Below are 24,019 nucleotides of genomic sequence, written 5' to 3'. Positions count from 1 at the left end.
CCAAGCCAGGGTCAATAACTGCGTTGAAGTCCCCTCCCATGACCAACCTGTGAGAGTCCAGGTCCGGTATTTTCCCCAGCATCCTCTTTATAAACTCCACATCATCCCAATTTGGCACATACACATTTACTAATACCACCTGCACCTCCTCCAGTTTCCCACTGACCATAATGTACCAACCTCCCACATCCAAAACCATTCTACCCGCCTCAAACACCACCCGCTTATTGATCAGGATCGCGACCCCTATAGTCTGTGAATCCAGTCCCGAGTGAAAGACTTGACTGACCCAGCCTTTCCTCAATCTAATCTGGTCAGCTACTCTAAGGTGCGTCTCCTGCAACATTACCACGGCCGCCCTCAGTCCCTTCAGATGCGCGAACATGCGTGCCCTCTTGACCAGCCCATTTAGCCCTTGTCCATTCCATGTGATCAGCCTACTTGGGGGGCTCATTGCCCCCCTCCCTTCACCGATCAGCCATCCCTTTTTTTGGGCCCGCCTCCAGCCCATGCTCCGCGCCTCCACCGGCCGCCCCCAGGCAGCCTCCGCCCCCCCACATCCTCTCTGACCCTTAGCACAAGACCCTCCCTCGTCAGCAGAATATTCCCCCCCCCGGTAACAACACTCTGTAACCCAACCCCTTTGATAAACCGAACATATGCCTACCCCCCACTGCGCTTCTGTGAGCTAGCTCACCCAGCTAGCTTGGTGGCCCCCAACCCTGGCGCCAAGAAGTCTTCCACCTATTGTTCCCTCCCCACCCTTCTCCCCCCCCCGCTCATACATACATATTCCAATGACAAACAATCCCAACACAATTGCCCGACAGAAAAAACAGGAAGAGAAAATAAAAACCGCTAACAAAGATCAAGTAAGAGATCCAAAATCTAAAGCACATCTCCATCCCCCAACAGTGCAAATGAAAACCTTAACTCACTCAGCTCTACCACTGGTCCCAAACCAATACAGAAGGCATTACAAATAGCTTCCACAAAACGACAAACAAGAAACTTTTTTTTTTAAAACATGAACATTGCAGCAAAGTTCAGAAGTTCACAGCCCACCACCAGTCCTTTCCTCTTCACGAAGTCCAGCGCGTCCTCAGGTGACTCGAAATAAAAGTGTTGTTCCTCGTGCGTGACCCAGAGACGGGCCGGATACAACCGTCCGAACTTCACCTTTTTCTGAAAAAGGATCGCTCTAATCTGGTTGAAGCCTGCTCTTCTCCTGGCCACCTCCACACTCAGGTCTTGGTAAACCCGCAGGATACTATTGTCCCACTTACAGCTCCGCGTCTGCTTGGCCCACTGCAGAATGCGCTCCTTATCCAAGTACCTGTGGCATCTGACCACCATTGCCCTCGGGGGGTCTCCCATTCATGGCTTCCTCGCGAGTGCTCTGCGAGCCCTGTCCACCTCCAAGGGCTGGGCGAATCCCCCTCCCCCAGCAGCTTCTCAAACATATCTGCAATGTATGCCCCAGCTCCCTCCGGGAGCCCAACGATTCCCAGGTTCTGGCAATGGGACCTATTCTCTCGGTTCTCCACCTTCTCCAGGAGCTTCTTCTGCTGGTCTCTCAGCATCCCCACCTCCAACACCACCGCAGTTTGATGTTCCTCCTGCTCAGCCAGCGCCTTCTCCACCTTCTGGATCACCCGATCTTGGGCATCCAATCTAAGCTCCAGCCGCTCAATCAACTCTTTTATCGGGTCCAAGCAGTCCCGTTTCTGCTTAGCAAAACCTTCCTGAATAACTTGCATCAGCTGCTCCGTTGACCGCTGGCTCAACAAACCAGAGGTCTGGTCCTCCGCCATGCTGTCTCCCACTGCAGCTTCAGCCCAACCTTCTCTGTCTTTCTGTTTCTGCCATTACGAACACTTCTCGTCCTTCTCTCCATGCACCGATGTGGGAATTCAGTACACAATTGCCTCTGTCATCAATTGTTCAATTCAAGTCCGGTAGAAAATCGGGCGAAAAGGTCCAAAAGTCCGACCCGAGCGGGAGCCACCAATTGTGCGACTTACTCCTTCATAACCGCCACCGGAAGTCCCCTCAAGGCCAACTAGGGATGAGCAATAAATGCTGACCCAGCCAGCGTGTAGACACCCACATCCCGTGAAAGAATAATCAAAAGATTTAGTCATCTGATAAATCCTTTAAACCCGCTCACACACATACACATAAAAAAAACACATATATACTTGCGTGCATACACATATTCCAGAGGCTCTCATTCCCGACAAATATGTTCCCTGCCTGAAGTGATTCTCAGAAGCTGCACCACTGCACAATCTGAGATCAATGAATTGAAGACAGACTGGGTATTAAAAGAGGGTAACTCCCCTGGCGAGTCTGCTTGAGTAGCTAGTGCCCAGCTGCTTCCACTCATTGCACAGTATATATGCAGTGGGGATGTTGGTGGGGGAGGTAGGTATCTTGGTGCTCATTAGAAGGGTGCATCTGTCATTGCGGCATCTGTGTCGCTGGATTCCTCTGAGTTTTGTGGAATACCACCTCAAACCAATGCCCACTGCGCTCTCTGAGACTCAGCCAATGCCCACTGCTCCCAACGAGGCTCTGTCAATTCCCACTGCACTCATAGAGGCCCAGCCAGTGTCCAGTGCTGCACTGCAGCCAAGCCAGTGTCCACTGTTCCCACAGAGGCCCCACCAGTGCCCACTGCTCCCACTGAGGTCCAGTCCAGTGCTCACACTGCAGCCAAGCCAGTGTCCACTGTTCCCACAGAGGCCCCGCCAGTGCCCACTGCTCCCACTGAGGTCCAGTCCAGTGCTCACACTGCAGCCAAGCCAGTGTCCACTGTTCCCACAGAGGCCCCGCCATGTGCCCACAGCTCCTACTGAGGTCCAGCCAGTGTCCACTGTTCCCACTGAGGCCCAGCCAGTGCCCACTGCTCCCACTGAGGCCCAGCCAGTGTCCACTGCTCCCACTGAGGCCCAGCCAGTGTCCAGTGTTCCCACTGAGGCCCAGCCAGTGCCCACTGCTCCCACTGAGGCCCAGTCCAGTGCTGCACTGCAGCCAAGCCAGTGTCCACTGTTCCCACTGAGGCCCAGCCAGTGCCCACTGCTCCCACTGAGGCCAAGCCAGTGTCCAGTGCTGCACTGCAGCCAAGCCAGTGTCCACTGTTCCCACTGAGGCCCCGCCAGTGCCCACTGCTCCCACTGAGGCCGCAGTCCAGTGCTGCACTGCAGCCAAGCCAGTGTCCACTGTTCCCACTGAGGCCCAGCCAGTGCCCACTGTTCCCACTGAGGCCCAGCCAGTGTCCAGTGTTCCCACTGAGGCCCAGCCAGTGCCCACTGCTCCCACTGAGGCCCAGCCAGTGCCCACTGCTCCCACTGAGGCCCAGCCAGTGCCCACTGCTCCCACTGAGGCCCAGCCAGTGTCCAGTGTTCCCACTGAGGCCCAGCCAGTGTCCAGTGTTCCCACTGAGGCCCAGCCAGTGCCCACTGCTCCCACTGAGGCCCAGCCAGTGCCCACTGCTCCCACTGAGGCCCAGCCAGTGTCCAGTGTTCCCACTGAGGCCCAGCCAGTGCCCACTGCTCCCACTGCAGCCAAGCCAGTGTCCACTACTCCCACTGAGGCCCAGCCAGTGTCCACTGCTCCCACTGAGGCCCAGCCAGTGTCCAGTGTTCCCACTGAGGCCCAGCCAGTGCCCACTGCTCCCACTGCAGCCAAGCCAGTGTCCACTGCTCCCACTGAGGCCCAGCCAGTGTCCACTGCTCCCACTGAGGCCCAGCCAGTGTCCAGTGTTCACACTGCAGTCCAGCCAGTGTCCACTGCCCTTCCAGAGACCCAGCCAGAGCCTACTGCTCCCACCGTGTGGAAACTTTCCCAGCCAAATCATGTCGAATTTCCATACTATAAGAATTTTTTATTCAGATGATATTTTGTTAAAATCAATGAAAGGTACCTGATGCCTCTGTGGGAGCAAATATAAAGTTTCTAGATTCTGACCCATGCCTTTCAAAATGACAAACGTGAAGGTCAAATTAAAGCCTTAAGGCTTTAAGAGGCCTAAAGACTTAAGGCTATGATCGGACCAAAGCTTTTAAGATCCAGGCTTCAATCAAAGGCCTCGGCTTGAATGTGGGCTCAGGTCACCAGGTTGGTCTTTCAGACGTGCCCCTGGGCCCTGTGGGCTTGTCGGGCTGGATAAATACACCAGCAAGGTCAGAGCGAAGATCAAGCAGGTTTCCTGAAAAATCACAGCTGATTGTTAAGGCCCTCGGCTTAAGTTAGTATCAGGGGTTTAGAAATATTCCTCTTTGACAAAACCACAGAGACATAGCGCCTAGTTGGGACTATTAACCAATTTGCACAGCAGGATTGACCAGGCCTCAGTAGGCCCAAGCCACAAGTAGCTGCCACTGAGACACTTGAGTTTCAGACACGCCAACAGTCAAGAGAGCTCAGCCTCGAATCAAGGAACACTCTAGAGACACAATGTGAAGGGGGGCATAAGACACCTTGCGTTTATTGAACTGTTCCAGGAGCAAAACCGTTCAGCCAGCCTTGTCGTCAAATCAGGTGACCCATCAAAACGTAGGCACTGTGTCCCCGGTCACTGGGACTGGACTTTCTGTCTCCTTCTGTTCGCTAAGTGGAGGCTGTGTCCAGTATCCTATCAAAATAAATCATTGAAATGCCTTCAATTTCTAGTGGCTGCTGCACCTTGCTATTTTTGTACCTATTGTTTCAGATAATCCTGTCAGTCTGTGACCGACTGAGTAACAGTCTCACTTCACAGTCAGGTCACAGACTGAAGCCCCACCCTGCAGTGCTGCACCGTTGGAGGTACCATCTTTCGGCCTAGACTTAGTCTGCCCTCTTAGCCAGGTGCAACACAACCTGGAGGGCTATCCGAAGAAGAATAGGAGAGTTCCCCCAGGCCCCCCAAAAATATTTACCCCCAACAACATCACTGCCAGATTATCCAGCCATTATCACAGTGTTGTTTGCGGAATCATTTTCTAATAAGACGCAGGTAGTGAAATGAGAAACCCGTGTCACGTAGGGGGCAGGTATGTACGCGGGGACAGACAATGGGATGTGACCAATAATGATAAATAATATTAGCAAAAGTGGTATCTTCTGGTCCTGCCGTTGACAAGAGGGTTTTCCATTGAATGCACCCCTCACTGGCGGGAAACCAGCAAGAGGACGCCTTCGGTGGGGCCAGAAGACCCGTTGGTGTGAACAGCCGGGAAATCTGGCTCTGTCTTGAGTATTTTATATGGATTCCCTACAGTGCAGAAGGAGGCCATTCGGCCCATCAAGTCTGCACTGACCGTCTAAAAGTCACGTTACCTTGGCCCACTCCCCCACCTTATCCCCAGAACCCCATCTAACCTGTACATCTTTGGACTGTGGGAGGAAATCCGGAGAATCCAGAGGGAACCCACACAGACACGGGGAAACTCCACACAGATAGTCACCCAAGGTCGGAATTGAACCCAGGTCCCTGGCACTGTGAGATAGCAGTGCTAAGTACAGTGCCACCAAGTCGGTCACTAATTCAGCATAGGCTGTGAAGGAATCCATATAAAGAAATTCAGCCAGGATGGGGGGTAATAATAATAGTCACTTATTGTCACACGTAGGCTTCAATGAAGTTACTGTGAAAAGCCCCTAGTCGTCATATTCCGGTGCCTGTTCAGGGAGGCCAGTACGGGAATTGAACCCGCGCCGCTAGCCTTGTTCTACATTACAAGCCAGCTGTTTAGCCCACTGTGCTAAAGCTGCCCCTGTATACTCACCGCTCCCACTCTCCGCCCTCCGAGACTGCTCCCTGGAGACTAGGCCGCAAATCCCTGAGGTAAGTTACTTTGTATACTCACCGCTCCCACCCTCCGCCCTCCAAGACTGCTCCCTGGAGACTAGGCCGCGAATCCCTGAGGTAAGTTACTTTGTATACTCACCGCTCCCACCCTCTGCCCTCCGAGACTGCTCCCTGGAGACTAGGCCGCGAATCCCTGAGGTAAGTTACTTTGTATACTCACCGCTCCCACCCTCTGCCCTCCGAGACTGCTCCCTGGAGACTAGGCCGCAAATCCCCGAGGTAAGTTACTTTATATACTCACCGCTCAGATGCTCTGCCCTCCGAGGATGCTCGAGACATTTTATTAAGTGAATTAATTATTTCCAGAGAGTGAGATAAAGGTTGTCGTATTCCATGACTCCAGGCTGGCAAGGAAAGCCCGCGCTCAGACCCAGGATTTGCCTAATTACTCTGAACTAATTGGCCAACCAGGCAACATGACCCTCCGGGAACTCACCCCTTAAAGGGGCAGGCTACCTTAGCCAGCATTTATTGCCCCTCCCTAATTTCCCTATAACTGAGTAGTTTGCTCAGCCATTTTCAGAATTGCTGTGCATCTGGAGTTACATGAAGGCCAGACCAGTTAAGGACGGCAGATTTCCTTCCCTAAACGACATTAGTGAACCAGATGGGTTTTTACAACAATCAACAATGGTTTCATGTTCACCATTACTGAGACGAGCTTTTAATTCCAGATTTATTCATTATCTTTAAATTTCGCCAGCTGCCATGGTGGGAGTTGAACCTGTGACCCCAGAGCATTAGCCTGGGCCTCTGGATTAGTCCACTGACATTACCGCGACACCACCAACTTTCATGTAAAGTATTGAGAGGACACATGAGATTTTTAGATTCACTTCACTTATTTGCTTAACTCTCACTCACTCGGGGATTAAGGGAAATGTTACTTTAAGATTTGATTGATATCCTCCTTAAAATATTTTGTTGCACCAATTGATTTTTAAAACTTTCATACTTTCTCAGATTTTCCTAGAACCTATTTAACGTTGTGACTGATTTTTTTCCACCCGACTTTGAATTGCACGTTATGTGCTTCCTTTGATGGAGATCTACATTAACCCGTGGGGATATTTCCAAATCTTAATAATACCCAAGAGATTATAGTCACTTTAATTTTGTAAAAAGGCTATCTAAAAAGGAGGACGGTAATACATCATGGATGACTCCTTTCTGAACACTCATCAAATCCCTACGGTGCAGAAGGAGGCCATTTGGTCATCAAGTCTCACCGACCATCTGAAAGAACACCCTACCCAGCCCCACTCACCCGCCCAATCCCACATCTTTGGATACTAAGGTGCAATTTAGCATGGCCAATCCACCTAACTTACACCTCTTTGGACTGTGGGAGGCAATCGGAGCACCTGGAGGAAACCCACGCAGTCACGGGGGAAACTCCAGTCACCCCAGGCCGGAATCGAACCCGGGTCCCTGGCGCTGCGAGGCAGCAATGCTAACCACTGTGCCACCGTGCCACACCTTTCCTTTGGAGAAGGATCATATCAGACCTGTTTAAGCTTAATACTCTACCTGAAGCTGAGGTGAATCATCTGAGAGGTATTCCTCATCTGGGTGTGGTTATCCACCACTGTGTAATTGTGAGTGTGCCTGTATTAGGGGATGTACAGCAGTACCTGTACTACAGGTTCGCCGGTAGCCCCTGCCGGCTAGCTCCGCCCACAGGGAGCCGTATAAATATGTAGGAGTTCTCCTGAGCAGCCAATCTACCAGCTGCAGTCGGAGGATAAACATCTATCTGTAATAAAGCCTCTCTCGTACCAATTTGAGTCTTTAAGTGCAATTGATAGCGCATCAATTTATTACAGTGAGATTTTCCACGTCATGGACATCAGGATAAAACCAGATCGCTTGCAGCTGGATCCGCAATCGCCAAACGCCAGAAAAGACTTTAATCACTGGCTGGCTTGCTTCGAGGCCTTTATCACCTCAGCGGATCCCGCACCGACGGAAGCTCAGAAAATTCAACTACTCTACTCAAGGTTGAGCTCCAGCGTGTTCCCGCTGATGCAGGACACGCCGAATTACGCAGGCGCCATGGAACTCCTTAAAGAAAATTACGTCCAGAAGACGAACACTCTGTTTTCAAAGCATGTGCTCGCCACTCGTGTACAACTACCTGGTGAGTCGATTGAAGACTCTGGCGGGCCCTTATCCCTCTAGTACGGGACTGTGACTGTCAGGCCGTCACGGTCACGGAATATTCCAATCTTCTCATGCGTGATGCATTTGTGACGGGGATTGCATCGGACCCCATCTGGCAACGACTGCTGGAAGGGGCCGTGCTCGACCTAACGGCGACAAAGACTTTAACGCTCTCCATGACGGTCGCTTCTCGTAATGTACAGTCCTACCCCACTCGCCGCGCGGCCCACCCATCCTACCCCTCGTGGACCCCGCAACCGACCCCCCCGACTGGGGCTGCTCCCGCATACTATGCCTGCGCTGCTCGCCACACCGTGCACTCTGGGGGTCCCCGCTGCTACTTCTGCGGCCAACAGAAGCACCCCTGCCAGCGCTGCCCGGCCTGCGCCGCCACCTGTAAATCCTGTGGCAAGAAGGGCCACTTTGCGGCGGTGTGTCAGGCCCGCGCAGTTGCCGCTATTGCGCCCGACTTCTCTCCCTTCCCTCAGCCGATCGCACAATGGGTGCCACCATCCTCTGCTCCCGGGGCCACGTGCGACCAGTGGGCGCCTCCATCTTCTCCCCCCAGGTCTACGTGCGGCCCATGGGCGCCGCCATCTTGCACCGCCCCCACAACGTGCGCACCATGGGCGCCGCCATCTTCCCCCGCCAGGTCCACGTGTGGCCAGTGGGTGCCGGCATCTTGCCCCGCCCCCACAACGTGCGCACCATGGGCGCCGCCATCTTGACCCGCGCCCGCAACGTGCACACCATGGGCGCCGCCATCTTGCCCTGCGACCACAACGTGCGCTGCATGGGCGGCGCCATCTTCGCCCCCACATGTACTTCGGATGCCGCCTTTTTGTCCTTCCCTTGGAACTGGACCGCTGGACCCGGGTCGCTGCCGCTCCTCGTCGGACTACTCGGACGATGGCCCGTTGCTCGCCTCCATGACGCTGGACCAGTCCCGTCCTCACAACCTTGCTCCCGCTTCGACGACGGTGCTCATCAACGGCCACGCGACCTCCTGCCTACGAGACTCCGGGAGCACCAATAGCTTCATCCATCCGGACACGGTAAGGCGCTGCTCCCTCGCGGTCCATCCCGCTAACCAGCGGATCTCCCTGGCCTCCGGATCCCACTCTGTCCCAATCCGAGGTTTCTGTGTGGTCAACCTCACCGTACAGGGCGTTGAATTCAGCGGTTTCCGTCTGTGCGTTCTCCCCAACCTCTGTGCTACACTATTAATGGGCCTGGATTTCCAATGTAATCTCCAGAGTCTCACCCTCAAATTCGGCGGGCCCCTACCCCCACTCACCATTTGCGGCCTCACGACCCTCAAGGTTGACCCTCCCTCCCTCTTTGCCAATCTGACTGCAGACTGCAAGCCTGTCGCCACCAGGAGCAGACGGTACAGCACCCAGGACAAGAACTTCATCAGGTCCAAAGCCCAGTGGCTGCTTCGGGAGGGTATCATCGAGGCCAGCAACAGTCCCTGGAGAGCCCAGGTGGTAGTGGTTAAAACTGGGGAGAAACACAGGATGGTCGTGGACTACAGTCAGGCCATCAACCGGTACACGCAGCTCGACGCGTACCCCCTCCCTCACATATCCGATATGGTCAGTCAGATTGCACAGTACCGGTCAACAATTGACCTTAAATCGCGTACCACCAGCTCCCCATCCGCAAATCGGACCGTCCATACACTGCCTTCGAGGCGGACGGTCGCCTCTATCAATTTCTTAGGGTTCCCTTCGGCGTCACTAACGGGGTCTCGGTATTCCAAAGAGACATGGACCGGATGGTTGACCGGTATGGACTGCGGGCCACGTTTCCGTACTTAGATAATGTCACCATCTGTGGCCATGATCAGCAGGACCACGACGCCAACCTTGCCAAATTTCTCCACACCGCATCTCTCCTCAACCTCACTTACAACAAGGAGAAGTGCGTGTTCAGCACTAACCGCTTGGCCATCCTCGGCAACGTAGTCCAAAACAGACTCCTGGGGCCCGATCCCAACCGCATACGCCCAAAAAGCGACTGGGATTAGAATTCACCACAGTGGTGGGGTCACAGGGTTAATGGTCTCTCGGTCTCGAGACACAGGGAGACTGACACCTGATTGTGATTCAATCGTAGGAAGTACAGCAACAAGAATTACAGTTTTTTCTATTGCCTCGGTTGAATACTGAAAATAAATAAATTACCGATCCGATCAATGCTACTGCCTACAAGCCTGACCACAAAAGCTTAATTGTATCATTCCTCGATGAATTATACTGTAACTAAGGTTGTCCTAGAGTCTCCAGGAATTGAAGCTCAATCTCCAGGACACTGCTGTGTGCGACCCTGGAGGAAAATCATCAGGACATTGAAACTATTATTTATTGCCATTTTCTTTGAACATTTCTCTTTACCGGATATCAAAATGTCAAAAATAGGGATAGAAAAGGATATTTTGGCTGACAGTCAAACATCATCCAATTGGGTAACGAGTCCATTTACTTCCCAATTGACGTTGGTTGGAAGGCCGTACGTCACATGGATGGGATGTGTTGGCCAAACGATGGCTGGAGCGTGGGGGCAAGTCATGTAATGTAACCTCCAGGAAAAGGTTTAATCACAGTTGACAACTGATATGCAGGCTGCCCCGTGGGAAATGTTACTGGTCACAAAGCACCCCCCCCCCCCCCCCCCCAACCCCAGCCCTGCCACACCCCACCCTACCAACAGAAGGTATGATTTGTACAAACCGTGTGGTGATGGGTGTGACTGGCCCTCCTGTTTGAACTGGTGCTGGGCTCTGGGTTCATATTTACTGACTTCCCTGGGTGACAGCAGAAAATAAACGCTTGTAATTTAGTAGCCTCACAATGAAACTTGTGTGTGCCTGGCCCTTCTGTTCAGAGAGGACAGGGCGAACGTGGACTGTGATGTCCCCAAACTCGGTAAGCTAGCACTCACCTTCCCACAACCATACCTGACGTTTGATTACCTACATGATGGAGAATGTGGCATTGGGTGCCAAGAGAGGTTTGGTTTTGGGAGGTGGAGGGCATTAGAGGGGTCAACAGGGGTTGGGGGGGAGGGGGGGGTGGGGGGGGGGGGGTCAACAGGGAAGTGCGGGGGTGCGAGAATGTTCCCTATAAAAAGGAAATAGGAAAGTAAGCTAGAGCCTGGTTTGCCCTCCAATTTCCCTCACCGATATCTTTTGGCGCTGGCTCTATTAATATCTGCATCGAGCCCAGGTAGGCAATGTCCTCCTGAGCCAGCATCTTCCAGTCTTCCTCAGTCAGAGTCTCCGTGTCTCCGAGGACAGAACACGCCTGAGCCAGGATCAAGGAGCGTGCCATTCGTCTGAGGTGGAGGTCGTAGGTCTCTGTGTCAGACGGGGCCCGTCTTTCGCACTGCGTCCAGTTGTTTGGATCATTGGGTTGGGCTCCAGCCTGAGAAAAAGCAAAATAATGAGTTTGACTGCGGCATTAAAAACACACAAGTCATTTCGGGCGGCACCGTGGTGCTGCGGTTAGTGCTGCCTACGGCGCTGAGGACCCGGGTTTGATTCCCGGCCCTGGGTCACTGTCCGTGTGGAGTTTGCACATTCTCCCCATGTCTGCATGGGTTTCACCCCCACAACCCAAAGATGTGCAGGATAGGTGGATTGGCCACGCTAAATTGCCCCTTAATTAAAACAAAATTGGATACTCTAAATTTATTTAATAAATACAAGTCATTCACCATTCCCAAGTTCAGATTTTGTTTGAGATTTGAATTGTAATGGCATCGCAGGCCTCCGGTTTTTCAAACCCCCCACCCCCCTTTATTGGCCTTTATTGCAAGGGGACTGGAGTACAAGATGAAATAAGTCGTGCTACAGTTGTACAGGGTTTTTGTGTGACCACATCTGGAGTACAAAGAACAAAGAAAAGCACAGCACAGGAACAGGCCCTTCGGCCCTCCACGCCCGTGCCGACCATGCTGCCCGACTAAACTAAAATCTTCTACACTTCCGGGGTCCGTATCCCTCTATTCCCATCCTATTCATGTATTTGTCAAGATGCCCCTTAAATGTCACTATCGCCCCTGCTTCCACCACCTCCTCCGGCAGCGAGTTCCAGGCACCCACTACCCTCTGTGCAAAAACACTTGCCTCGTATATCTCCTCTAAACCTTGCCCCTCGCACCTTAAACCTATGCCCCGAGTAATTGACCCCTCTACCCTGGGGAAAAGCCTCTGACTATCCACTCTGTCTATGCCCCTCATAATTTTGTAGACCTCTATCAGGTCGTCCCTCAACCTCCGTCGTTCCAGTGAGAACAAACCGAGTTTATTCAACCGCTCCTCAAATGGCAGTAGATCCTGTCTCGAAGAATTCTCTCCAGTAATTTCTCTACCAGTGACATAAGGCTCACCGGCCTGTAGTTCCCTGGATTATCCTTGCTACCCTTCTTAAACAAAGGAACAACATTGGCTATTCTCCAGTCCTCCGGGACATCACCCGAAGACAGTGAGGATCAAAAGATTTCTGTCAAGGCCTCAGCAATTTCCTCTCTAGCCTCCTTCAGTATTCTGGGCTAGATCCCATCAGGCCCTGGGGACTTCTCTACCTTAATATTTTTCAAGACGCCCAACACCTCATCTTTTTGGAACTCAAAGTGACCCAGGCTATCTACACCCCTTCTCCAGACTCAACATCCACCAATTCCTTCTCTTTGGTGAATACTGATGCAAAGTATTCATTTAGTACCTCGCCCATTTCCTCTGGCTCCACACATAGATTCCCTTGCCTATCCTTCAGTGGGCCAACCCTTTCCCTGGCTACCCTCTTGCTTTTTATGTACATGCAAAAAGCCGTGGGATTTTCCTTAACCCTATTTGCCAATGACTTTTCGTGACCACTTCTAGCCCTCCTGATTCCTTGCTTAAGTTCCTTCCTACTTTCCTTATATTCCACACAGGCTTTGTCTGTTCCCAGCCTTCTAGCCCTGACAAATGCCTCCTTTTTCTTTTTGACGAGGCCTACAATATCTCTCGTTATCCAAGGTTCACGAAATTTGCCTTATTTATCCTTCTTCCTCACAGGAACATGCCAGTCCTGAATTCCTTTCAACTGACATTTGAAAGTTTCCCACATGTCAGATGTTGATTTACCCTCAAACATCCGCCCCCAATATAGGTTCGTCAGTTCCCGCCTAATATTGTTATAATTAGCCTTCCCCCAATTTAGCACAATTCACCCTAGGTCCACTCTTATCCTTGTCCACCAGCACTTTAAAACTTACTGAATTGTGGTCATTGTTCCCGAAATGCTCCCCTACTGACACTTCTACCACCTGGCCGGGCTCATTCCCCAATACCAGGTTCAGTACAGCCCCTTCCCTAGTTGGACTATCTACATATTGTTTTAAGAAGCCCTCCTGGATGCTCCTCACAAACTCTGCCCCATCTAAGCCCCTAGCACTAAGTGAGTCCCACTCAATATTGGGGAAGTTGAAGTCTCCCATCACAACAACCCTGTTGTTTTTACTCATTTCCAAAATCTATCTACCTATCTGCTCCTCTATCTCCTGCTGGCTGTTGGGAGGCCTGTAGTAAACCCCCAACATTGTGACTGCACCCTTCTTATTCCTGATCTCTACCCATATAGCCTCGCTGCCTTCTGCGTTGTCCTGCCATAGTACAGCTGTGATATTCTCCCTAACCAGTAGCGCAACTCCGCCTCCCCTTTTACATCCCCCTCTGTCCCGCCTGAAACATCTAAATCCTGGAACGTTTAGCTGCCAATCCTGTCCTTCCCTCAACCAGATCTCTGTAATGGCAACAGGATCATAGTTCCAAGTACTAATCCAAGCTCTAAGTTCATCTGCCTTACCTGTAATACTTCTTGCATTAAAACATATGCACTTCAGGCCACCAGACCCGCTGTGTCCAGCAACATCTCCCTGTCTGTCGCCACTAAATGTTGCTCGTTCTGGGTGAGTGTGCTTTACACCCAATTTGGCTCTGTTTTATTGCTTAGCTCTAGAGCCGGCAGGTATCGTTAAGATACCGCCACAAGTTTCAAGTTCAAGTTCAGACCAATAACTCGATACACCAGTTAGTAAGTTCAAACAAGACACGTTTATTATAATAGTTATCTACTACTTATGCACATAAAACTACAAGACTAGGCTAATCCTACCACTAACACGCCAATACTTATCTGGAATAAGGGAACTGCCGGATCAGGGAACAATGGCCTCTTGCTTTGTCCTGGATCCGCAGGCTTCCAGTCGGTGTGGACTAAAGGGGTCAGGAGTGTCTACTCTCGTAGCGTGCGTTGTATGACACTGACTTGATGGCGGCTGCTGACCAGGCCTCTCCTTCCCAAGGTTCTTCGAGAGCTGCTAAGATGTTCTGCTGGGAGGGATGGCTAAGAGATCTGGTCAAGAGAGCTGGTCAAGAGAACGAATCAGTCCTGGGACCTGACTTTTATAGGTCCCAGGGGCTTCGCATCCTTCAAGGCGGACCCTCTATGAACCTACAATTGATTGGGTCGCTTCCCAATCGATTGATTTTAATTTCCCCAATAACAGGCTGTTCCTCGATCCCCGGGCGGTTCCTTACACCTTATTGGTGTCCTTTGTCTTAGACTCTACTGGCGCCGGAATGTCTGGCCTTCCATAGAATGTTTAACTGTTGTGTCCATTGTGCCTGGGAATCACCGTAAATCGCTTCATTAATATGCACAGCTTGTTAGTTACAATTCTGTCTGGTTTCTGTGGCAGCTAGAATACAGGGGATTCTGCAGACTGCTGGTTTCTTTGCCAATGTCCATTTTACCCTGCAATCTTTGCGTTCTTCCATTTTGTGTGAGGAAATGGCCAACCCAGGTGGCTACACTGAGTCACAGGGAGTGACTTGACCAATCATTAAGGGATAATTGGCACAAGAGGACAGATATACGATCATTCGAGGTATTAAGCAGAACCCTAACAGATACTATGCTTGATCCCCTAGCTTTCGGACGTTCGAAGGAGGGACCAAAGCAGGATCAGAGCAAGATCAACAAGAAAGAAAACAGAAGGAAAAGAGAGAAGGAAGATGACAGCCGCCATTGTATTTTTCTTCATCGCTTTTGTACATTTTTGCGCGACCGCAAATCCCCTTACCCCCACCCCGGCCGTTAATGTTTCCCAGACACAGACCACTCCAAGCCCAGTAGACGGCAACACTACCCCTGTGAATTGCGCTTTCACGTATCTGATCGTCAGTCCAGAAGTAAAACACTCGAACACGTCAGTAACGAATATTCGTTTATTTACGGCCGGGACAAATCTCTAAGCAGTCGGGTAACCACCTTCGAGAAGTGCCAAAATCCCAGAATAAGGACTGTATTTTTATACATTTTACAGCTTAGGGGTGGTCCCCTTAAATTCCTAGATACACCTATGATTTGGCAAGGATCCAGAACATGTACATATATGGAATTATTCTTCGAGGTCGGGAGGTTATTTTTGACATAATCATTAGCACAAGTCACTATTAATGCTATTACAAAGGTTTTTCTTATCCCATGGCCATCTCGCCCAACTCATTCCAAAGCCCATTCCTTTTACATTTCAATGTTTATTTGTTTCAACTGGTCAAATGAGCTTAATTGCGCTATCTCCGCAATAAAGTAACGCTTCCCATTCATTCCATTCTTTGACTTTTTGACCTCTCTGCTTTCACCGATGCAGGTCAGAACATTAAATGGTACTAAAGCCACACTCCCCTTTTTCCATCCCATGACCTTCTGATATCTCTGCTTTCACAGATGCCGGTCAGAACATTAAATGGTACCAAAGCCACACTCCCCTTTTTCCATCCCATAACCTTCTGACATCTCTGCTTTCACAGATGCCGGTCAGAACACGCTCCCTTTATTTCATCCCTTGACCTGTTGACATCTCTTTCACAGAGCTTTTCAGAACTGTTATATTAACCCTATCAGCGAAGTTCCAAATCAAATCCACTTCTACACCCCGACCTGGTGTACCAGATTCATGACTTGGTATTCCTTGTCTTGTGTGATAGAATCGCTTTTGGCACTAGCGATTGACTGCATCCTAGTTCAGACCCTTAGGATGAGGAAATGGCGAAGGAGAGCATACCGCTCTCGTACCTCAACGGTGTATAGGATGAGATCCCCTATCTTCGGTTTCCATCAGTCCCCCGAACCCCTTGAAATGTGAATAAAGGATTTTCTTTTCGTTGATGCCATGCCATGTAAATAAAGGAGCTCGACTGCCGAGTCAGAGAAATGTGCCATGAATGCTGCTGTAAGTTTGTATTGATAGGAAGTTTAGAATGATTGCATGTAAGTGAGTGTGGTTTATTTAAGGATAGTTAGTGGTTCCTGTTGTGATTTTGGTAATGCATGTCCCCTATGACATAGCGCCAAATAGAGATTGTGGATAAAATTTTTCTGCATAGTTGAGGAAAGTGCAGAGGCCATGGAACTCGCTGAAGTCAGGGAACGGAGACACTGTACTTAGGTGATCCTTCACGCTTTCGCGTTAGGATCACAAGGAGGGGGTGTAGCCACCTGGGTTGGCCACTTCCTCACACAAAATGGAAGAACGCAAAGATTGCAGGGTAAAATGGACATTGGCAAAGAAACCAGCAGTCTGCAGAATCCCCTGTATTCTAGCTGCCACAGAAACCCGACAGAATTGTGACTAACAAGCTGTGCATATTAATGAAGCGATTTACGGTGATTCCCAGGCACAATGGACACAACAGTTAAACATTCTATAGAAGGTCAGACATTCTGGGGCCAGTGGAGTCTGAGACAAAGGGCACCAATAAGGTGTAAGGAACCGCCCGGGGATCGAGGAACAGCCTGTTATTGGGGAAATTAAAATCAATCGATTGGGAAGAGACCCAATCGATTGCAGGTTCATAGAGGGTCCGCCTTGAAGGATGCAAAGCCCCTGGGACCTATAAAAGTCAGGTCCCAGGACTGATTCTTTCTTCTTGACCAGACGGCCCTCCCAGCAGAACACCTTTGCAGCAGAAGACCTTGAGAAGGAGATGCCTGGTCAGCAGCCGCCATCAAGTAAGTGTCATACAACGCACGCTACGAGAGTAGACACTCCTGACCCCTTTAGTCCACACCGACTGGAAGCCTGTGGATCCAGGACAAAGCAAGAGGCCATTGTTCCCTGATCCGGCAGTTCCCTTATTCCAGATAAGTATTGGCCTGTTAGTGGTAGGATTAGCCTAGTCTTGTAGTTTTATATGCATACGTAGTAGATAACTGTATTATAATAAACGTGTCTTGTTTGAACTTACTAACTGGTGTATCGAGTTATTGGTCTGAACTTGAACTTGAAACTTGTGGCGGTATCATAAGGATACCTGGCGACTCTAGAGCTAAGCAATAAAACAGAGCCAAATTGAGTGTAAAGCGCACTCACCCAGAACGAGCAACAACTTCTTGCATTAAAACATATGCACTTCAGGCCACCAGACCCGCTGTGTTCAGCAACATCTCCCTGTCTGCTCTTCCTCAGAGCCATACTGGCCCTATTCCCTAGTTCTCCCTCAATGCTTTCACCTTTTGACCTATTGCTCCGGTGCCCACCCCCCCGCCATACTAGTTTAAACCCTCCTGTGTGACATTAGCAAACCTCGCGGCCAGGAGTACTGTGTGCAGTTATTGTCTTCACAGTTAAGAAAGGAATTACTTGAATTGGAGGCGGAACAATGAAAGTTGACAATGAGGGGAGGGTTGTCCTGCGTTGAGAGGCTGAATAAATTGGGTTTATATTTTCTGGAGTTTAGAAGATGAGAGGTGATCGCATTGAAATACAGAAGGTGTTTGATAGGGTAGATACGGAGAGATTGTCTCCGCTGATCGCGGAATCTGAAACACGGGGTCACAGTCTCAGGATAAGGAGCCGATCATTTCGGACTGAGATGAGGAGAAATCTCTTCGCTCAAAGGGTTGTGAATCTTTGGAATTCTCGACCCCAGAGGGTTCTGGATGCTCCATCGTTGAATATATTCTAGGCTGGGATTAACAGATTTTTGGTCTCTTGAGAACTAAGGGATACGGGGATTGGGCGGGAAAATGGAGTTGAAATCCAAGATCAGTCATGATCATATTGAATGGTGCAGCAGGCTCAATGGGCCGAATGGTCTACTTTTGTTACTATTTCTGATGTTCTTCTGGGGTTATTGCTAATGGTGTGTGGAAAGTGGTTAAATGGGCTGGTAGAATCAATGATCGAGTAGAGTGTACATGGGCATGGAAGGTGATTAAAATGGGTTGGTAGAGTCAATGATCGAGTAGAGTGTAAATGGGGTGTGGAAGGAGATTAAATGGATGGATAGAGTCTGTGATCGGGTAGAGTGTACATCGGGTGTGGAAGGGGATTAAATGGGTCGGTAGAGTCAATGATCGAGTAGAGTGTACATCGGGTGTGGAAGGGGATTAAATGGGTGGGTAGAGTGTGTGATAGGGTAAAGTGTACATGGGGTGTGGAAGGAGATTAAATGGATGGATAGAGTCTGTGATCGGGTAGAGTGTACATCGGGTGTGGAAGGGGATTAAATGGGTGGGTAGAGTCACCGGTGGTTGATTATTAGCCTGTAATTTCTTCCAATACTCTTGTTGGTGGGAGAGTTTTGTGGTCAACCAGGCTGTAGAAGTTAATAGCAAACCACTGCAATAATTTGCCAAGCATAACTATGGACCAAACAATGGTGTGCAATACCATTTTAGGGCCTGGTACCTGAATGGACACAGATCAAGAGTCAGTGAAAGGGTAGAATTTACATGGACTGAAGGACTGAATGGCTATTTGTCTCAATACGTTATGACATCTATTTTAAAGGTTACAGAGGTGGGGAGATTTTAATTCTCAAACAGGACCAGTGCAAATCCTTTTGCCTGAATTGTTTTTCTGTGATATTCTCATGATTACCTTTGAAATACAAGTGAACATCAAGAGGAAGGTTTACGGTGAATATTCTGGACTTTGTTTCCTTATGAGTTTAAAATTCAATGGTGATCGGAGAGATGGAAGGTCTGTGGCTTCCAATCTCTGCTACCTTTTGTGTCATCACACGGATGTGTCACCCACCAGCCACATTGCTGTTGGTGTGGGACCTGGTACAAGACAATCTGAAACAGTCTTACCACAAGATTTAGAAATTTCTCATCCTCTTTATCCAGAAACTCATCATACATCACTCGGAGAATCTGTTGAAAACAAAGACGTCACATCGAAGAGCTTGTTACTGACACACACACATAAGACACGCACAAAATACACACACCCACACACACACAACACATAGCCAGGCACGCACATAACACATTCACCCAGACACACAGGGGAACACACACACCCAGACACACATAACACATGCACTACACACAGCCAGACACACAACTCACACACCCAGACACACAGGGAAACACCCACACCCAGACAGACACAGACACCCATAACACATGCACTACACATACACACCCACACAACACACACACCCAGACACACAGGAAGACACACACACATATACACACACATAGTTACACACACACCCACAGACATACACACACATATAACACACGCACAAAACAAACACCCACAACACATACCCAGACACACACATAACACATGCACAACACACACACCCACACACAACACATATACCCAGACACACACAATACATGCACAAGCACACACACCCACACACATACCCAGACACACACACAACACATATACCCAGACACACACAATACATGCACAAGCACACACACCCACACACATACCCAGACACACACATAACACATGCACAACACACACACCCACACACAACACATATACCCAGACACACACAATACATGCACAAGCACACACACCCACACACATACCCAGACACATACATAACACATGCACAACACACACACCCACACACAACACATATACCCAGACACACACAATACATGCACAACACACACACCCACACACATACCCAGGCACACAGACAGTCAAGCAGACACACACACACAACACATGAACAAAACACACATACCCACAAACACACATACCAAGACATACACAAAACACTCACTTCCACAAACACACACAACATACACAACCAGACACACACATATAACACATACACAAAATCCACCCACACATACATACATATACCCAGACACACACAAAACAAACACACATACATACAAAACACATAAACAAAACACACATTCCCACACACACAAAAAACACAGACACACAGCACACAGACACGCAAACACACACAGCACATACACCCAGGCAGACACTCACACACATGGACACATATGCATTCACATACACCTAGACACACAACATCCTCACACACACAGAACAGATGCACAAAATACACACACATACATAACACACCCATGATATACATACCTACAATACAGCACCCAGACATACACATATACACCAGATACATACACACACACACGATGTACACACCCACAACACACACCCAGATACACACACACATAACACATGCACAAAACACACCCACACACTCACAGACACAACACACACAGACACACACACTAAACACACACAACACATACGCACATAACGTATGTATAAAACACACACCTCCACACACACATAATATACACACAAAACACACGCACAACATACGCACACTCAGACACACACAACACAAACCCAGGCACACACACAAACATAAACACACTCAGACACACACACCCAGGCACACAACACACATACCCAGACACAGACACACACACACATAACACACACACAAAACACATGAACACAACACACACACACAACACATATACAAACACACACACACAGACATAACACACTCAGACAATCATAGAATTTACAGTGCAGAAGGAGGCCATTTAGCCCATCAAGTCTGCACTGGCCTTTGAAAAGAGCACCCTACCTCAGCCCATACCACCAACCCAACCCCACATCTCAACCCTATCCCTGTAACCCCACCTTTTGGGCACTAAGGGCAATTTAGCATGGCCAATCCACCTAACCTGCGCACCTTTGGACAGTGGGAGGGAACTGGAGCACCTGGAGGAAACCCACGCAGACATGGAGAGAACGTGCAGACTCCGCTCTGTCCCAAGCCGGGAATCGAACCTGGGACCCTGGAGCTGTGAAGCAACTGTGCTAACCACTATGCTACTGTGCTGCCACAAGACACGCACACACCCATACACACACGCAACACACGCATCCAGACACACACATAGTAAACACACAAAACACACCCACCCACACATACCCATACACACACATATGCACAAACACACCCACCCAGACACAAACTCACACCCACCCACACACAAACACCCAGACATACACACATACGCCCATCCATGCACTAACATGTCCACCCACACACAAATGCACACAGACGCACAGAACGCCCACCGACACACACACACACACAAGCCTCCATTCGCCTAGGCCTCTAATTACTAGCCCAGTGACATTACCACTATGCCACGGTCTCCCTATGTCTTGCCAATAGACAATTCTCCCTGTCAAATGATAAGATCTGATGGTTGGCTAACTTGGAGAAAGGACTGATGGACCAGCTGAACCTTTCTCTGCTCTACCCTTTCTCTGTAACATTGCAGTTTTCTTTACAGGCAGCTGAGGAGATTGTTTCGCCCGCGCAGATAATTCATTGCACGGTCTCCAATGGCAACTTGGGACTCCGCCCGACCCATCCCATCTGAACTCCTTCACTCACAGTTAAGCGCCCGATTCTTCCAGATTAAGCCAACCTTGCCCGCAGACTCTCACCTCAAAAATCTCCCTCTGTGCGGTGAATATCCACGGCAGGACGCTGCCCGAGGGAAGAACCAGCTTGAGGTTCCTGGCGGTTTCGGCCTGCAGCTGGGCGTGATGCTTGCTGCCCTCCTTCAGGTAGAGATCGATGATCTTCTCTGCTAGGATGGTCCTGAGGTGGTAGCCCGCCCTGTCCTTCGTGCTCAGCACAACCCTGAAGAAGTTGTTCATTTCATGCCACAAGTGCAGGTAGTTAAGTTTGGAGAGGTAATCATTTACCCTCAGGAACGCTGCAAACGGCTCCCCCGCCAACTGATCAGCATTAAAAGCCCAGTGGAGGTACTGAGATTGCTGCGGCATCTCGGAGGACCTCCAGCACGTTAGCATCGAGGGAGCCTTGATAAGAGGGATGGAGGAGTCCGTCTGCGGGAAGATATACTCATCGGGGATGTGGGCTGTATCAGCTGACCACTTGTCTTTCGCTGCTGAAGAGCAACATGCCCATCTGGAATAGGAGGAAAGGCATCCCAGTGTGGAGGACTCTGGGAGACTGGAAAGAGGGGGCTTTGGGGCTCGCCCGGCCTTTGACTGACTCCAAGGACATTTCTGTTCTTCCTTAGTTTTCAAGATCCCTGAATGCTTAGGCCTCTTCATGGTGGTTTTACCCTTGCAGTAGGGGAGGTTCCAGAAGAGGCGCTTACTCGCCTTGGTGAAGTAAGGCAGGGTGACGCCTTCCGTTTGTTTGATGCTCATTTTCAACCTGCCATGGGATTTTGTAATCTCCTTTTGAGAGACCTGGGCCTGGTATTCATTGAGAATCGGGGAACAGACCTTGACGCTCTTCAGGCTGTACTGGCAGTGTGTGAGGAATCGAGGCAACCAGTATGTCTTCAGCTTCTCAAAGACCCGTTCATGCAGTTTGACCATAAAGTCCCTCCGGGTTCGATAAGACTCCGCCAATTCCAACGATGGAATGTCTTCTCAATGAAGAGGAAAAGAGACATCAGTCAGGCAACAACATCACAGATCTTTCATAAAATCTTATAGAATGCTAAAGGACAGGAGCACTTCTTATGGAACAATATACCCTTGATAACAAACCTATCAATCATTTCTTTGGAAGTGTTACTGGATCCCCAACCTCAACAGCTAAGTAATTAAGGACACACCAAAATTTGTTTTGTTAAATTATTTTTCCCCTCCTTTTCCAATTTGGGGGAATTAGGAGATTGTTGCTTTGCAGCTCAGAAAACCCTCCCACAAAACGAACGGTGGACAGTGGTGCCATTATCACCAAATGTTATCACCATCCCAAGTGAGGAGTAGTTTGATGAATAATACCACTGGACAAATAGTCCAGAGGCTGAGGCCGGGATTTTTCAGTCTTCACCACGGCGCGAATCGGCATGAGCAGGATGCAACAGGAATTTGACCGCCCTTTTCTGAAGGAAAAAAAAATTTAGGAATAAAAAAAAACTGGTGCAGACTGTGGGTAAAAATGGAATTGGTTGATTGATGACCCTGAGCCGCTTTACCTGGTCTGGATTTTATGTGACTCCAGTCCCACTGCAACATAGATAACTTGTCCCCAAGCTCGAAGATTGCTGCGCAAGCCATTCATGTCAAACTGCTACCTATAGTGCTCAAGAACGAACATCTCAAAAGCAATTAAGGATGGGCAATACACACAGCCTTATCAGCAATGCTCACATCTCAAGGAGAAATAATAACAAAGGATTTGAACATTGCTGAATTGAGTGTCATGCTATATGTAATCTTTCCTCTTGCACTCATCAGGACAAACACAGGAATACCAGAGCAATTTTTCCATGCCAAGCTAGGAGTATCCCACATGGTGGGGAGCAGCCAGCTGGATAGTAAATCAATGATTTCACTTAAACCAAATTCAACGAGCAAATAAACCGTGTAGGAGTGCAGAGGAGGTCAAAGATCTGGAGAAGGGAGAGAGGACAAGAGAACAAGGTGTCTTGGAGAATGCTTAGTTAATTGAGGAGGAGACAGGAAGAGCCTTTAGTCTGAACCCTAGGGTGAGGGGAAAGTTTAGAGCTCCAAAGCCTGTACCATTATATCAACACTTCTTTATTCTTGAACTCCAAACCCTTTGTAATAAAGGCCAACATGATATTTGCCTTCCTAATTGCTTCCTCTACTTGCTTAAAACTTTCC

At 49.5% G+C, this 24,019-nt stretch overlaps 1 protein-coding gene across 2 annotated transcripts in view; it reads right to left on the bottom strand.

Moving 5' to 3' along the window:
* LOC119964945 (regulator of G-protein signaling protein-like) overlaps positions 1-22,804 on the bottom strand; it is a 182,411-nt gene extending 159,607 nt beyond the window's left edge. For both annotated transcript variants that reach the window (XM_038795164.1, XM_038795166.1), the window contains exons 1-3: positions 21,848-22,804; positions 19,174-19,236; positions 11,205-11,448 (exon numbers count right to left, since the gene is read on the bottom strand). In XM_038795164.1, coding sequence (XP_038651092.1) covers positions 11,205-11,448; positions 19,174-19,236; positions 21,848-22,759 — 1,219 coding nt within the window. In that variant the 5' untranslated portion in view covers positions 22,760-22,804. The remainder of the gene's footprint in view (positions 1-11,204; positions 11,449-19,173; positions 19,237-21,847) is intronic.
* Positions 22,805-24,019: the final 1,215 nt, after the last annotated feature.

Source organism: Scyliorhinus canicula, chromosome 4 (assembly GCF_902713615.1).
Source record: "Scyliorhinus canicula chromosome 4, sScyCan1.1, whole genome shotgun sequence".
Lineage (NCBI taxonomy): Eukaryota > Metazoa > Chordata > Chondrichthyes > Carcharhiniformes > Scyliorhinidae > Scyliorhinus > Scyliorhinus canicula.
This window is presented reverse-complemented; position numbering and strand designations above follow the sequence as displayed.